At 49.8% G+C, this 16,222-nt stretch overlaps 5 protein-coding genes across 5 annotated transcripts; 2 read left to right on the top strand and 3 right to left on the bottom strand.

Moving 5' to 3' along the window:
• Positions 1-1,792: 1,792 nt before the first annotated feature.
• On the top strand, positions 1,793-3,371 carry BDV37DRAFT_241859 (uncharacterized protein). The gene is made up of 3 exons (XM_032081239.1): positions 1,793-2,516; positions 2,575-2,956; positions 3,009-3,371. Exons 1-3 carry the CDS (start codon positions 2,390-2,392, stop codon positions 3,238-3,240), a joined length of 741 nt encoding a protein of 246 aa, XP_031944393.1. The 5' UTR covers positions 1,793-2,389; the 3' UTR covers positions 3,241-3,371.
• Positions 3,372-4,097: 726 nt separating this feature from the next.
• On the bottom strand, positions 4,098-5,178 carry BDV37DRAFT_269496 (uncharacterized protein; the record flags this gene model as incomplete). The annotated part of the gene is made up of 8 exons (XM_032084372.1): positions 4,098-4,173; positions 4,231-4,351; positions 4,411-4,431; positions 4,481-4,596; positions 4,653-4,855; positions 4,913-4,985; positions 5,039-5,063; positions 5,124-5,178. The coding sequence occupies 8 exons, from the start codon at positions 5,176-5,178 to the stop codon at positions 4,098-4,100; spliced, it is 690 nt and encodes a 229-aa protein (XP_031944394.1).
• A 1,489-nt stretch (positions 5,179-6,667) lies between these two features.
• On the bottom strand, positions 6,668-8,324 carry BDV37DRAFT_40216 (uncharacterized protein). Its single transcript, XM_032090577.1, has 7 exons — positions 8,139-8,324; positions 8,005-8,077; positions 7,736-7,944; positions 7,549-7,685; positions 7,377-7,497; positions 7,282-7,324; positions 6,668-7,230 (listed from the first exon to the last, which is right to left on the bottom strand). The coding sequence occupies exons 1-7, from the start codon at positions 8,204-8,206 to the stop codon at positions 6,763-6,765; spliced, it is 1,119 nt and encodes a 372-aa protein (XP_031944395.1). The 5' UTR covers positions 8,207-8,324; the 3' UTR covers positions 6,668-6,762.
• On the top strand, positions 8,055-9,358 carry BDV37DRAFT_241870 (uncharacterized protein). The gene is made up of 2 exons (XM_032081240.1): positions 8,055-8,394; positions 8,442-9,358. Exons 1-2 carry the CDS (start codon positions 8,285-8,287, stop codon positions 8,782-8,784), a joined length of 453 nt encoding a protein of 150 aa, XP_031944396.1. The 5' UTR covers positions 8,055-8,284; the 3' UTR covers positions 8,785-9,358.
• A 399-nt stretch (positions 9,359-9,757) lies between these two features.
• Positions 9,758-16,196, bottom strand: BDV37DRAFT_269498 (uncharacterized protein; the record flags this gene model as incomplete). Its single annotated transcript, XM_032084373.1, has 15 exons — positions 9,758-9,919; positions 9,969-10,970; positions 11,030-11,215; positions 11,279-11,350; positions 11,513-11,625; positions 11,956-12,035; positions 12,278-12,282; positions 12,456-12,567; positions 12,638-12,931; positions 12,974-13,956; positions 14,208-14,777; positions 14,985-15,747; positions 15,799-15,879; positions 15,931-16,055; positions 16,089-16,196. The coding sequence occupies 15 exons, from the start codon at positions 16,194-16,196 to the stop codon at positions 9,758-9,760; spliced, it is 4,656 nt and encodes a 1,551-aa protein (XP_031944397.1).
• Between the last annotated feature and the right edge of the window lie 26 nt (positions 16,197-16,222).

A 16,222-nucleotide genomic window follows, 5' to 3' on the forward strand; every position in this document is an offset into this window, starting at 1 on the left:
CTGAGACCCGACGATAGAGGAAGATAATCTCCATATTCGCAGGGCTGAGCATGCAGACCTGGGGTAGATGCTAAGATTTAGCCTGGCACCCTAGTCTGGGGGCTAAAACATGACGAAGAGACATAGATATGCCGAAGTAGCTGTGTAAACTACATACCTTCCTCTCTAATACTAGAAAATCGAGCATGACTAACATTGTATGGAACTGGTGCAGATATCCATGCCAGATTATATATTTCCAGTTTTCCTAAACATAACTTCTAGAAGATCATAGGCGGATTATCCTGTATATATCTCTTCTACATCACTATAACTACTGCAAATTCAGCATTTGAAGTATACTACAACAACCAGACACTGCATCTGACTACTCGTACGATTCTCCAGCATCAAGTCAAGGGCTGCTGGCGATAAACTTACCTCATTCGGAAGGCTTACATAAAACGTACTAGACTAACCCGATTCGTACAATACCTTCCCTTTTGGGAATGAGCCATATCACTGGGATTGAGCCAGCCCTAGTGAGAATAACTTGCAATCGCAGACTACCCCGTTTCTCAAACCAGCGCAATGTTAGCAGTTGACAGAAAATGTTGTGCAGGCCTTGTCAGGGGCGAACTTTGTCCATGTGCCTCGCATCTGCGGCAGTGCTCCACTAAAAGTTTCCGTTCCGGCCGTTGTGGGCCGCGTAACAGCCGGCCATTCTTAGGAACGTTTTAGCAAAGGCCGTTCGATAACTCTGGCTATATCATTGGCAGTCTGTGAGTTGGGAGAATGGAGGTTGCGTAACGTCAAATCGGTGTTTATTATCGAGCGAATTGATTCGGATGCCCGGAATACTATATATAGATAGGGTAGCGTTAGAAGGGTTGCCCTTTACTTAGCCGTAGCCGAGCATATGGCCTGAGTTGGTGCTAATAATATAATAATGTAAAAAGCATCACGCTTCTGTGGTTTGCCCACTACGAATAGCCGACTTGCCACCTACAGCGTGGTTAGGGAGCTAAAAGAGGTCACTGACGATAAGATCAAAGATGTGTGGAGTTTGGAGTATCAGAAACGGATTCAGGGGGAATACGGAGTAAGCCAAGAGGGTGCATTCAAATCCCTATGCTATCTTTAATCAACAACTCCTATATTAGAGTTCATCGCTGCCCAGACTTACTCGTTAGGGCCAACGGTCAAAAGCCGTTGTTCTAACAGTACCCATGGAATGGTACTCCCACGCCATGCGACTACCCGTAGCCCGTTCTTCTATTGGCCAATGCACAGATTGATCCTGTGTGTTGTGCGATATGTGACATGCCAAGTATATTTATCTCCCTGGGGTCAGGAAATGTCCATGACACGCTCCCAAACAGGTGCTTGTTTCGAAGGCGAAACGAGAAATTTTGTTGTCTCACTTGGTTGCATTGGAGCCCCACCAATGGCTTACCAATGATTAATATATTTGATGGGAGACAGTCCAATGAGCATGCCGCTATGCATATTAATTTCGGCCCACTAAACCTCAAAGGATCGCAGGATGACAATTCAATTGACCCGGATCTGATAGGCTTCTCCACAGCCTCACAGGCGCACACGCACAATCGAAGTGAGATATGGCTTCAACATATGCCCCTGTTATTGTTATACTCGGCGTAATTGAGCAATGGATACGGGTAGCCAAGTAGGAAAGGAGTTAAAGGTACAAGGAAGATATCAAGAAGTCTTGTGAGTTGCTACTCTCTGCGTCCAAGACTCCAAACCTCGTTCCGGCAGTTCCATTCAGGTTGCTCCTGCTCTGGGTCTGGATCCTCCCTGGCCCACTGTGGTCCGATCCCTCAACCCAATGGGATCTGCCCCGTTTATATTGCCTGCAGCTGAAGCGTTGATTGCAGCCCGATAACCGAACGTTGGCCCGTGCTACCCTCGAAAATCCTCGGTGATGTGCGAGCCAGGGATTTGATGCGTTCAGGATTTAGTACCGAGGGAAACAGAGGGTCCGATAACGAACCTTGAGAAAGGCTAGGTTGGCTCATCTTTTGGATACTCGCTTCCACCGGAAACTATATCCTCTACCATTCATAGGAAAGGTCGTGCTGCCCACTTTTCTGATTCAACGCATGGCCACAACAACTCTTGGGATTGGATACTATACTTTCTCGGCCCTTTAGATCCCTGCCTGGCTCGACACTAGTTACCGAGGATGCCCCTACCATCAACGGCGTGTGAATGGTGGATGGCGAAATCTTAGCCACAACGGCAGAGGGGGGGCGATGCTACCTGGCTAATGGCCGTCGTCTGACACGACTCGGAGAATAAATACGCTGGTCATCCTCCTTTCCACTTCGATATTTTTCTCGCCCCCTGTTAAACATACCGAACGTTATCACAACTGTATACCAAAATGGGTGACGCACAAGCACTTCCCGATTACGTCCGTGACGCCGATGCAGTCCTAAAAGATACGGAGGCCGCCTGGCGACATGGCCGGGTGCCGAATTATTCGAAGACCCGAGAATTTTATGAGCAGAGTTCGTCTTTTGCGGCCTCACTCTCAAAGCACGTATAGCACTGACGCGATTGCCTAAGCTAAAACAATGAAACATGAGGCCGGAAGCCTTCCAGACCTGGTCGAAAAGCTCGTCAAAAACTGGGAAATTGAAGCCTCATTCAAGACCTCGCTCGCCGACTGGAGGACCATCGATCAGAAGACATATAGTTTCTCGTTAAATGGAGGCCCACCGCAATCTGGCGAGCATATGCTCAAGGTCGGCACATACAACGCCCTCCTGACCTCAAGCTCGTACTATGATCCGGCACACAATGATTTCGACACGAGCCACAAGGCATTCAAGCGCATGATGCCTACATTTGCCTGGGAGGTGAAAGAAGTCTACAGCGGACCGCCGACGGTGGTCTTCAAGTGGAGACATTGGGGTGTTATGGCGAATGATTATGTGGGATTTAATGAGTGAGTCCCTTCGTCAATTCACATCAACCGGATACTGACGAGCCCTACCTAGTCGCGGAGAGAAGGTCAGGGTCAAGGCACATGGCGGCATGATTGATATTCAGGGTATCGTGATCGCCAAAGTGAATGAGAAGCTGGAGCTGGAGAAAATTGACGTTTGGTATGATCCCTTGGATATGTTTCGCCAGATTGCCCGCGAAAACACGGAAGCTGTTGCCGACACGACCTCGGTGACTGGGGGCTGCCCTTTTTCTGGAGCTGCGAAGACCGCTGCCTCTGAATAATGCAGTGGCATGAACTTGTATACCTACCCCTATATGCGTGATGGAATGTATGAACAATATCGGGACTATGCTATTCAGAAAAAATTCCGTTTATCGACGGGATGTAAGATGCCTAGTTGAGGCTATGTGCCACTTCTTTTCTTTTCGTAGAGCCAGAATGACTAGCCGTGATGAGGTGAAGCCTGGTAAGTCATAAGACTTCAGTACTCCGCAAATGAAGATATTTAATTTGAGAACCAAAGCGCTAAGCATGGACATACCTAAGCATACAATATTAAATCCATTAATGTCTATTATACGTATGTCCCGTCATCTAGAATAATCATAGGAGCAAAACTATTACTCATGAGTAACCTCCACAGTTCTGTGTACTGTTATGTCTTTAGACTGTTGTGGGCTTGTATCGGAATCCCTCATGATGTCAGCTCTATAGCCACGTTCTCGTGTCGGAGTTAAAACCAACTCATACGCGTCCGGCATGATGCCTTCATGCGAGTGGCTGATGATCGAATGTGCCGAGTCGGTACGATATCTCGAATGTGATCGCGAATGGGAGTGCAATACCGCCAGACCTCGTTGCGGTCCGCTCGGCTTCGATGTCCCCGACGTGTAGTTGGAGCGAACGGTAGAGCGCAGGCAGCGAAAGACCTGTTGAAGAAGAGGCCAGAGGAGTGGCACATTGGAGACGTAGACCGCGGTAGCTACCTCCGCGACATACCATTTCTGTCTCACTGTTTAGCAAGTCGTTGGGATACACATCGGTGAGCGGACTAACCAAGAACCGAGGGTCGGTGAGTTTGGAGAAATTATAGTACTTATTCAGAGCTGCCATAAGTATCTAGGCACCGGTCAGCGATCTACCTCAGTAGGGGCGTATTAGATTCACAGACAACGATCCCACCGAGACTGAACACAGCACACACGGCAACCTTTCTGCGATTGACCTTAGTTATGTACTTGGGCATGCCCACACGTCAGGGGTGTCCTTACTGCTTGAAAGGTAAGTGTGATCGGATGAAGAGCGGCAATGGGATACACAACATCATCACATCTGAGGAGATATTGAAAACGGTTGTCGTGATCAGATGATTCAAGTAGGTCCCACACTGGACTATAAGATAATCTAGTTGTCAGCTCACGTATCGAGTTTCTACATCAATCGTATCATACAGTCATTAGCTTCAAGATCCCCTGTAACCCATTAGCGGTGTTCTGAGCCATGGTATAACAAATGACATACAGTAATGAGTGATCGGCCTGCACCAGACTCCTAAGAAGAGGACCTCGATGACAATAAAAGAGATCACTACATAGACCGCAACGATTTTCACAGCTAAATGCTCCTTCATCATAAGCCTACCAATGAAGTGCATTAGCCTTCCAGCGCGCAAAAGCTCCGGACATTGGCGTACGTTAGACGGTTGTAGATGATGAGAAGGCAGCCCTTGACTAGCCATATTGTAACCAGAGCGAACTGTTCCAGCATGAAGATCGCTTTGTTCCCCCAAACCATGAGCGCTTCGGCATGTGGTGTAGGCTGCTCTTCATGAACAATGGGATCACTGCTAACCCGAGCCGTGATATTCGCTGTAACAGTGACCCCAGTGAAGGTGAGCTATGCGGTTCTGTCAATTCCAATGCATCTCCTGCCGCCGTCCAACCATGCACGTACCGCAATTGCACACATAAGCGCATCATCGATTTGTAGTTTGCTCCATGACTTTAACCGTATGCGTCGAGAAACTCTATCTCTGGTAAGTACTTCTCTCCATTGTAGTCAATGTAAGTGGGAACGAACAGCCGACATCCGATAATTACAATCCCTATATCACCTTGATGTCAATGATCGTAGCGGGCGCTGCTGCCGACGGACGATAACTTACCGACTGCATATAAGATCCAGGACTCAATAGCGAGTTCCCTAGCAAAAGGGTACATAATGCCAAGTTCACCTCGAATCCGTAGGATCTCCGGTGTCTCAGATGTTGCTCATATATACCGACCTATGTGCCCAGTCCAATGTGTGCATTTTTCATTGGGGCTAGGCCAAATAAGCTGTTCACTCGACACATAATATAAAAAGATAAGACCTTTAAGTGCCACGCGGAGACTGGTCTGTCGACCCATGGCTCTAGAAGACCGAATCGGTCGCGGAGCCGTTCCATAAGAAGCTCCCCTGTTATTTGGCCTCAAACTTTAATAAAGCCTATCAGTTGGAGGTCAAGACCGGCCCGGCTTAGCTTTACGCGCCAGTGCGTTGGTGTTAGGGCTCGGCCAGCCTTTGGGTTGATCTCAGAAGGTTAAACACGGCCCAGGCCAAAGTGGGAAAGTATATTACGAGCACATATCGCGTGCCCTGAATCACGGAATAGACTGAGAAGAAGGCGACATGACTAAGGATTTTCATATCCTTGTCTTTTTTATCTGAAAACTGAGAACTGGAGAGTACTTGATGATTGGTCGTGTTCAAGGCACACACCCCAGGAGACGGTGTAAGACATGTTCATCATAAACTCTCATGCGTGGCAAAATCCTGCAGGAACGCTTCAACCTCCAATGCTTGTATGACTCGGTGTTCGAATAGTACTGGGCGTCATGACTTTAACTCAGATATAGTGCCGTGCGGGCAAGGCGACAAGCCGAGACATCCATCAATCGAGATTGGGAGACCGTGCCAAGCCGGCGACGTTTGACAAAAGCGGTAGATAAAGGCGCCCAAGGGCAGTGTCTATGTACAATATTAGGTTTGCTGCAAAGTAAAACATCCTGCGATAGGGATCCTATACGCAACTATGCAGTGTGCGCACCTTCCTGAGACATCAATAGACTTCCGGGTGCATAAGCCCCCATGCTCCGCGGCTCGGCCACGTTCATATCCTGAACTTTCCTGCCGCAGTCGATTATCCGATCGTCGGTGTTGGTGGAGGCCTGGTGGGTCTTATGTTGAACTTGGGAATGAAAGCGCAGATCTCCCCGGCACACTGGGCGCAGCACTGCCTGCCACCTCTTTCCAAACTGGTATAGCGAGACGATCGAAGTTTCATTCAGACCCCACAGAGTCGCCTGGCAAGGAAGGGACTCATAAGATAGTCATGGCTTCAGAAACAAGTCGTGGTCGGCGCTTGTCTGATGGAGTTCCTATCGTGGATTAAGGACTTTCCTCGGCATTCCAGGGCATGTGAAGGGAGGGCTGAGGCTCGAAGAATGTTGGATAGCCCATCAACCAAAGGATCACTTGCTCTGGCGTCATGGAAATTGGTCGACACGCTACCTCGGGGGTATTTCGGAAAATTATTACTAGACCTATTCGTATACGAAGCTACACGACCGCAACTAACCTTTCATTTATGAGCAAGCCTCGAATACTAGAAAATTCAAGGGGTTTTGAATGGTGGCCTCTGATTAGCTCACTTCTATTGATCCAACTACGGGGCTTCAGTATTTAGGCTGCTCTATCGGCGATATTATTATTACCTGTTTATTTTGATTATCTATCATGAATTCAGCCGCAAGGCCCGGGGTCTATCTCCGACCTGGAAATGTTACAGCAGCGCCCTTCTGGGGATCATCAGGCCTGGGCAGTTCTGCCGTGACGTGGATGCTGGTTTGATGCCAGATTTCGAGTGGGATTCCTTGGTGGGATTGTTGCTCGGGGTCCTCCTTCATAATCTCTTCCACGCTCTCCGTTTTCCGTACCCCAGACATGCTGACGGATGTCCAGAGGCTCTTTTTCTGTGACGCTGTGTGTCGTCTCGTCCTACTATGCGTTCCCGTTCCATATCCGTAGGGGGTGTAGTGGTGGGTCCTGCCTTTGCTGTGCGAACTGCCGGTCCAGGAACTGAGGTTGAAGACGCGGCGGACCAGACTCCAACAGTTGGGGATGTTGGCGACGCAGACGGCGGTGCTGGCCTCGCGGACGTACCAGAAGAGCCATTGGGGGCTGAAGGGATCTTTGAAGCTGGAGACTTTGCTGAGAGTGGCGCATAGGATCTAAGGGTCATTAGTCGCGATCGGTGGGGCTGGAAAGACTGCCGGTCTTACAATGAAGGCTCCCATGCTGAATACACCCACTAGAGTGATTTTACTACAATCCTGCTGTTAAATTCTGCACGAAGCCTACGTCGTTTGGAACGTACCTGCGCAGTGGCAACCTGGCCGATATGAGGAGCGGCAGCGGAATGCACATCATAAGAATGTCTGAGGAGATATTGAAGACCATTGTCATAATGAGGTGATGTGTCGCGGTCGAACATTGTGCTGGGAGTACTAGTCAGCGACAGGGCCTTTCAGAGAAAAGCGACCACATACCGTTGGGTGTGGGCACAGCCCAGTAGTTGTGGAATGGCCGACACCAAACCGCGAAGTAGAGGATCTCCAAGAGAATGTATGAGCCAACCACATAGCCAGCCAGGATCTTGACGGCCAGTTGTTGCTTAATCCCTTCCCTATCACGTTCTCAGCGCAGTGTTCGATACCCACGGACAGTGAAACTCACGTCAACCTGGCGTAGAGGAGAAGAAGACAGCCTTTGCATCCCCAAATTGTCGCTAGCATGCATTGTTCAGTTGCCAGCACCAGTTTGCTACCATAAACGCGGTTCTTGATCGACTCTGGTGTTAAATGCGCTTCCTCGCCCGGTTTCATTAAATTCGTTTGCGCATGTTCGATCCGATTCAATGTAACCACCAGCCCTGTGTAGAAGCCCTGTAGAAAGACGAGTAAGAAAAGGTCGGTCTATGTGTATCTTGGTCGGTGGCGACATACCAATACTAGGAGCATCAGATAGTCCTCCACCTGCAGGCTCTTCACACTTTTGACCAAGAGCAGTCGCGATATGCTGGAGAGTGGACATGTAAGTATTTGGAAGATTGATAGGCATCAGGCCTGAAGACACTCACAATCGCAGAATTATCACGAATACCGTGACCCCATACCAAATCCACGACTCAACTGTGAACTGGGACATGGTTTCTCTGCATCGCTAAGCCGGGTTTCTCAGCACCCTGGAGAGTTGTTCCCCAGATGGGTGCACGTCAGGTTACATATGATAACTGTCGGAGCACCGGGGATTAAATCTCAGCCAAGAAGTGGAAACCGAATCCTGGTCGCATGGCATCGTCGGTATACGGCGTACGCTGCAACCTACAGAGACTGGTTCGAAACCGCCCACGGCGCAGGCAAAGTTAATTTCGACAAAAAAGCATGCGTATTATGGTAACTACCAGTGACAATGCGGCTACGTCAGCCGGGGGATGGCAAGGAGGCCCTAACCTTGGTGATTTCGAGGCCCCTTCTGGAAGACGAGGTTTAGGGCAGTATTCTGACATGATTGGGGGTCTGGTCGAGTGGAGCTCTGGTATGGGGCTCCAAAGTCTCCACCGTGCACCGTGGAAATACGAGCCTGCGCCTATCAAATCCCATGTCACGTCACTTTCCCTTGGAGACCACGTTTGGGGCAAACGCTATTCGAAACCCAAATACCGCGGTGCCATTGGTTCTATGCCACCTGCCATACGTGGCATGGTACGCCTCTTGACATTTTAAATGCGATGGTAGTTTGGGCTTCTCATTGGCGACTCAGCTCGTACCCTGCGCAGACCATATTCCGACCCTTGCCACACTATCGCCATGCGCCCCTGAACGCACGCGTAGTGTCTGGCTGGCATGATGTAACGACGTAAGTAGAGTCCCTGGACCCTGACAAATTACCAGAACTAGCGGCAGGCCTCGGAAGATCCCTGGGAAACGACAGATTTCTCACTCCAAGCAAAGTGATTCTTGTCAATGGTCTTCTAGAACTTCCTGTCTCAATTCGGGATCCATAAAAGTAAACTGAGATTGGACCGTATATTGAATACCTCCTTTCAGTAGTTATCAGTTTTCTTCCAAGTATATTAGTGCGCGATCGGCTGAGGCGAGGGATTCGGCCAAGTAGAGATCTTGCATGGGATCGAGACCAAGCCCGACTCGACCAGACCAGATCAGGCAAGAAAGCCAGTTCATTTGGATCGTGTTAAGATAATCTCCTCTTGCTCTCCCCACTCGCTTATTGCCGAATGTCCGTCTGGAAATGCTGGATAATACCTCACGTCTTATGATCCTTGATTACGAGATTGAAAAAAGACGCACATCCTAGAACATAACATGGCTAAGGCCCCTTTTATAGTTGTCTGGCTCATGGTGAGCAGATTACCCTCTTGGCATCTTTATACTAGTACGCTAAAAATAACTGGATGGCCTGGAATACTGTCGTTTGGATCATACGATCAATCGCCACAATCCGCGAACGGTGGACCCTAAAAGTGACATGCATCAAGCCTGTTCATGCGCGAACCATCGCTCATATCCACCGTAGGTTTACGTGCCCTCCTGGTGCTAACCAAGCATTCAGACTAAGAGGTCATTGATTAACGATCATGTGTTCATTGTACATGCTTTAGTGCTTCTGTGTTAACGCTATTAGGTATGGCTATGATTCACGGGCCATGGTTCACAAACCCGCATTCCTTAAGATTGTCTAAGCCTGTTCAATGTGCTTAGACGTTCCGTTGGCCGACAGCTTGTCCTCCAGTCTCTCTCCTTGAATCTCATCGCGTGATGGGTAAGCCACCTGGTAAACGGTGTACCACGGTCGCTGGAACAGGCTATCCAACTCCTCGAGGGATCTTCCTGTGGTATCCTAACAACGGTCAGCGGCGATATTATTTAACTAGGAGAGGAATGCTCACCGGCATGGCAAAGAAGACATAAACCAATGATGTCAAACAGATACAGCCAAAAAACACAAAGGCTCCCCATTTATGCGTAGCTGCGAGGAGACTCGGCATAGCACGCGAGCATGCAAAGTAAAATGCCCAATGAAACGCCATGGAAATGGACATGTTCAACGACCGAATCCTAATAGGAAATATTTCTGAACCAATCAGGTAAGGGATACTGAACCAACCAATACTCCAGGCCACCGCGTGGAGGAAGATCGCAACGATAGCCGCAGTAGACGTGCGAGAGGCGCTGGGAGTTGCACCAATCTCATCGGTTGAGAGATGGCTAGTGACCCCGAGGTATGCGCCCACAAAGATCAAGGTGATCAGTTGGAGGCAAATTCCGGTGATCAAAGATCGCCGTCGTCCGATAAAGTCTACAATGAACAACGCAAAGCACACCGTGCTCACGAACTTCACCACCCCGTATATTCCAGTTGCCAGGAATTTGGCCTCATCACCGTCGATACCTAGGTACCCAAAGATTTGGGGTGAATATTGGGTAATGGCGTTGGCCCCAGACCATTGAGAGAAAAGCGTCGCCATAAATATCAAGAAGAAGCGACGGCGGTTCTCGACAGGGACAAAGGTCTCCTTCAGTAGGTCCCATACGGTCGCATTACTGACTGCCTCTGTTTCATGCAATATCTGAGCATCCATACCGGCTAGTTCAGACAGGATCACGGAGTGATCGCGAGGCAAGTGGCGAAGCTTGGACATGGTCTCTGCTGCTTGTTCTCGTTGGCCCTTGTATAGAAGCCATCGAGGAGACTCCGAGCATAAGAAAGTTCCGAGTCCCCAGACCACAGCGGGGACAATCTGAAGGAGAGTGGGGAGCATCCATTGCTCGTCAACGCCTGGATACTGTTTCGTCACTCCGTAGTTGATGAAAAATCCCAATACTACACCTAGCTGCTGGCACGCCGCGAACAGGACGGTAAGAAGACCGCGAATAGCTTTGGGCGAGATCTATCAAACTTAGGTGAGCAGATGCCACCATAACAAACGCACAATTGGGCGCGACATACCTCAGTAATATAGACTGGAGGAACAATTGACAACGGGCCAATTCCCAAACCTGCAATGAATCTGGATGCATAAAGGCCGGAGAGGTTTCCACCGCAAAGCCCTTGGCCCAAGACGCCAGCGATATAGATGACTGTAGCAATGCGCAGCGTCCAACGTCGACCAAAGCGATCGTTAATAGGGGAGCACTACATACGCCATTGCATAAGTGTGACTGATTCTTGTGTTGAATTGTAGCAAAAGCAACTCACCCCAAGACACCCAAAGACTGCTCCAGCCGTGGCTATAGATACTAGCCACCCCTTTGTATTGGCATACTCATCCTCCGATTGTGTGTCGACACCAAATCGGGCCTTAAAATGAGCTTGCGTAACGACTGAGGCAATGTTTCCTGTGATAGACTCATGAATTAATATTACAGCAAGGGCGAAACTTCCACACTTGGCAAGAGATCGTTGCTCACCTTCATCAAACCCTTTGGACACGCCAGAAAGAGCGAAGAAACATGTACACATCAAGACATAAGCATTGAAAACTTCTTTGGGAGCATCTTGCATAGCCCTTTTTGCATCGGCGATAAGTCCCATGATGTGCGGATCTTGGAACGAAATCTATAATCCGTAATCGAGAGAAATACAACGATGTGCTTCTACCCTCTATTTAGAGGTACAGCAGTTCAAAAGTTGGAATTTGGTACTAGTACGTTCAAGCTTATACGGACGTTAGGGTTTCAACTCCATACCACACGGCCATCGGAAAATATCCGACGCTCCACCGGCCTCATGGCCCCATGGGGTAAACAGAGTTTTTCGGGTTCATATATAGACTCAGATATACCCCTCCGCCTGTAGCCAATGGAGCGTAGATTGTCCGTCGAAAATGAATTTCTATCCAGTTCCCCCGGTGATTCAGGCCGAGATCTATGCACGCATTCCCGACTCCCTCAGGTGCACCGGCCAGCCCACTGAGTGGCGCAGCGGGTCAGCTCTTCCAGTGTCTGACATTTTCCTCGAAGGTCCCACTTACGTTGCCGATGGGAGTCTCTACATAGTAGACGTCCCGTATGGTCGAATTCTCAAAGTGGACGCGGAAAAGCAGGTAACGGAGTGCGTTCGCTGGGATGGCGAGCCGAACGGGCTTGTGGTGCGAGAGGATGGCTGTATCGTGGTTGCAGACTATAAGCAAGTATGTGACCTGGATTGAATGTATCGCTTGTAAATGTCTCTTAATTAATCGATTGGAATAGGGACTTCTTCTATTCGATCCTTCTACAAATACAATATCCCCAATGCTTACTCGGCGCAACCTCGAGAGGTTCAAAGGCCCTAACGACCTGATCATCTCCTCCACCAACGACATCTACTTTACCGATCAGGGCCAAACGGGAATGACCGACCAGACCGGCTGTGTCTATCGGCTCTCGCCCACGGGCAAGCTTGACTGCCTGGTCTCCAACGGAATTTCCCCGAATGGCCTGGCCCTCTCGCCCGATGAGCGGTTTTTGTACGTGGCCATGACTCGGTCCAATGCCGTCTGGCGACTTCCTCTCCATGCCGATGGGTCTACTACCAAAGTCGGTCTCTTCTTCCAGTCCTTTGGATGTGCGGGACCTGACGGACTTGCCGTGGACGAAGAGGGGAATGTATTCATCTGCCATCCCAGCCTCGGTTCGGTGTTTGTCGTGGATGCGGACGGTGTCCCCAAGGCCAGCATTGTAACAGCGCCAGGTGGTGGAAAGAATCTGACGAACTGTACCTTTGGTGGCCCGGATGGGAAAACATTGTTTATCACAGATAGTCTCAAAGGCAATGTGCAATGTGTGCAATGGCACTGTAGGGGAGTGCCAGTATCGAAAAGGGTGAAACAAGCCAAGATATAGATCATAAATATCAATGAATTGAATTCTAACTTCATCACGTCCACATTAATCACCTATTTACAGTCACAGTCTTGACAGATATTGATACAGGTTATCCACTGCTGCCGTCGCACAGGCCAATTGTGCTCTTGAAGTGGCAGCGCCAATGTGTGGTGTGCTAATGACATTCAAATTCTTCCAAAGGGCCTCGTACTTCTCATGGCTGGGTGGCTCTTGCTCATGACAATCCAGTCCTGCGCCCCACAGATACCCTTCCGATAATGCCTTGGTGAGGTCGGCCTCGTTGACAATACCACCTCGAGCGGCATTGATGAGAATTGCGTCGGGCTTCATTGCTCGAATTTGCTGGTAGGAGATCATGCCCCGAGTCTCTGTGGTAAGGGGGACGTGGATAGAGAGCACGTCTGCCTGGGCAAGCACCTCATCGACGCTCTTTGCCCTGGTATGTGGGATATGGGACCATACATCCTCGGGCATGTACGCGTCGTAAGCTACAATGTTTGCGTCGAAGCCACCACGGAAGATCTCCGCCACTGTGCGTCCGATGTTCCCCATACCGATGATGCCGATCGTCTTCTGGTACAAAGCCAACCCATTGCAGGTCTCCTTCGGGACGGGCTTCAGCATTTGCCGGGATGTGATGGACCGAATCCCCCTAGCAACCGACAAGGCCAGTGTGACGACCAGCTCCGCAACGTCTCGCGCATTGGCACCCGGGGTGTTGAGGATCTTGATACCCCGTTGTGCACAAGCATCCTGATTGATCTTGTCGATTCCCACGCCGTGCTTACCGATGGCAATTAAATTCGGGCAGCTCGCGATGTCATCAGCCGTAACATACGAGCTTCGCACTAACAGCGCTCTTGCATTTTGCCGCCAGTTCTTGAATTCTTCATCCTGGGGCTGAACAAGATCGAACAAGGTCTTAGCGTACTCGATGGCCTTGGGAGGGAAGGTGTCAAGAACGTAGACGGTAGGCTTGGATCCAGCAGTCGAAGGACCTGTGGATGATGAGGGTTCTGTAATTCCGGGGGCCATATTTGCGGTATACTCGATAGCTGAATACTTCCAACCGATTTGACTGTTTGGTAGAGGTGATAGCATTATCCATGGTGGTATATATGATTGATCGGACCGGAATCCGTCCGACGGGCGTCTTCCGGGTCATGCACGCCATATCCGGAGAAAGTCCTGAATCAGACCTTGCATCGGATCCGAGACTATCTCTGGTAGTTCATCCAAAGCCTATTGTCAGACTTATTAGTCTATAGTATGCTTAAGATGATGTGGGGGGAACTTACCGGGTCGTGGTATGCTCCTTGCGCAGCCACACTCGATAGAGCTAGGAGCAGTTTCCTGAGCACCTTGAGTGATTGAAACCGCTCCCCAATTGTCGTCAATAGGGCTGTACATTTGCTAATAATAGCTGTTTCCCGTGGAGGCCCTGCCAGGGCCGACAAGGAAGGAAGACAAATGACAAGTACACCCGCCACGAAGAGGTCGAACCCGTCGATGAATGATGCTACAAACTTTCCTTGTTCGGAGTAATAGTATGCATCATTTATATACGCTTGGCAGCCATCGACGACGTCGTGTTCAACTGCTCGTGTGTCTCCCACTATGCCACCACTGGATTGTGTGCCTCGGGTCAATAATGCAATCTGGGTCAACGCTCTGCAGGTGAGCTGCTCTATCGAGACGGAGAGGGCACTGTCGCCAGAAGCAAAGTCCTTTACTGACTTTGGTAAATCTCGCCAGTAGCTTAGGTTGCGGTAGTGGTACAAACGCCCTCGGGAAGAAGAGCTCCGCACACTGGACATAAGTCGAGCATGCATGATGATATGGCAACCAAAGTCAAACTCAGCTATTGTCTTGGAGGTAGAGTTATAGACTGGAAGCTTGAAGGTGTTAGCAGCTGTCAATAAACGCCATACAATGTGCTCTTACCTGAACCAATATATCTTCGTCTTCAATACTAAACGGGCGGTCCATCACACAGCTTATAGTTCTGCAGCATCGTCAGCCATGCCTCCTCACGTCAAAATCACCTCGTACTATTCGACTCACCTGTCAAGTACATAAAGGGCCCAGAAGATGCTGCGCCTGCTGTTCAGTTCTTCTTGACTCGTGTCGGAGTCTGAGTACAACTCCCGGTGCAATCTAAACGAGATGCATTTTTGCATTGCCAATCCCACCAGGTGCCAAGTGGATCCTCCGAGCGAACTGAACATAGAATACAAAACCAATGACCACAAACAATATAGGGTCTTCACACAGTCCCCCTGCTCTATAATAACAGTAAATCTCTCCGTCGCTGCTGCATGCAAACCAGTCGCCAATAGCTCGCTGCCAGGCTCGGGTGAAAGTAACATTCCAATGGCCACAGCCATGTAGACTCTGAACTCCAAGAACGCGGTCCTTGAATTGAGGCCCTTTGTAGCACTCGACTGCCCTCTACGGGCCTCAAAGCAGCTGTCAAATTCACCCTGTAACTTGCCCCGGTCGATATGAAGAAACATCACCCCGATGTGGTCGAGGAAACGGTTCATGTAAGGTGCGGCAAACTCTTTGCTGATCCCCGTCGCAGGCCCCATCATGGTCACGAATGTTCGTCGATGATGGCACAAATCTTGAGACTGTGATGGATCCTCGCCTGAAATTACCAAGGCGGCTTTCACCATACTTCCTGTGGCTAATTCTTGAGGGAATCCACGAGATTCGTCGCGTGGCTCTGCCATCGCATTGCGGGACAAGAATCCAATCTCCCCCATTGCAGCCTGTACCGACCGCTCACTGAAGCTGGTGGGAGCCGTTGACGGTGTCTGATTCGAGTCTCCTGGGCTACCTACCAAAGTAGACTCCATGTTCGGCGACGGTTGTGGTGGAACCGACCCATCCCTTTCTCGACGTGCCCTTTGCTGTCGAAACTGCGCATCTAGCTCATCCCTTTTTCTCTTGAGAGTTTCCACATAGCTAGATTCCGTTATTAGCCCTGTTCAGCTTTCCACACTGCGAAACACGCACTTTGGTACGGCAGCATGCGAGAGGCCACTGCCCTCTTCTGTAGTGGGCCCGATAGGAACGCGCCGGGGGGCACATTGCGCATCAGCTTCCACACAGGTCGTGCATGCCGGCAATTGTCTATCACACTATGATGGGTTAGCTTCACATGCTGGGTGTACAATATTGGTCAAGACCTTTTGCTTGCGCTTCCAGCATCTCTCGCAGGCCTGGAGTCTCCGTGCATTGGCTGCGGCCGAAACAGGGGATGTCCGATGGCTAGACTCCATGTCCGATAACTGAACGATAATAGCGG

Source organism: Aspergillus pseudonomiae, assembly GCF_009193645.1.
Source record: "Aspergillus pseudonomiae strain CBS 119388 unplaced genomic scaffold BDV37scaffold_13, whole genome shotgun sequence".
Taxonomy (NCBI): Eukaryota; Fungi; Ascomycota; class Eurotiomycetes; order Eurotiales; family Aspergillaceae; genus Aspergillus; species Aspergillus pseudonomiae.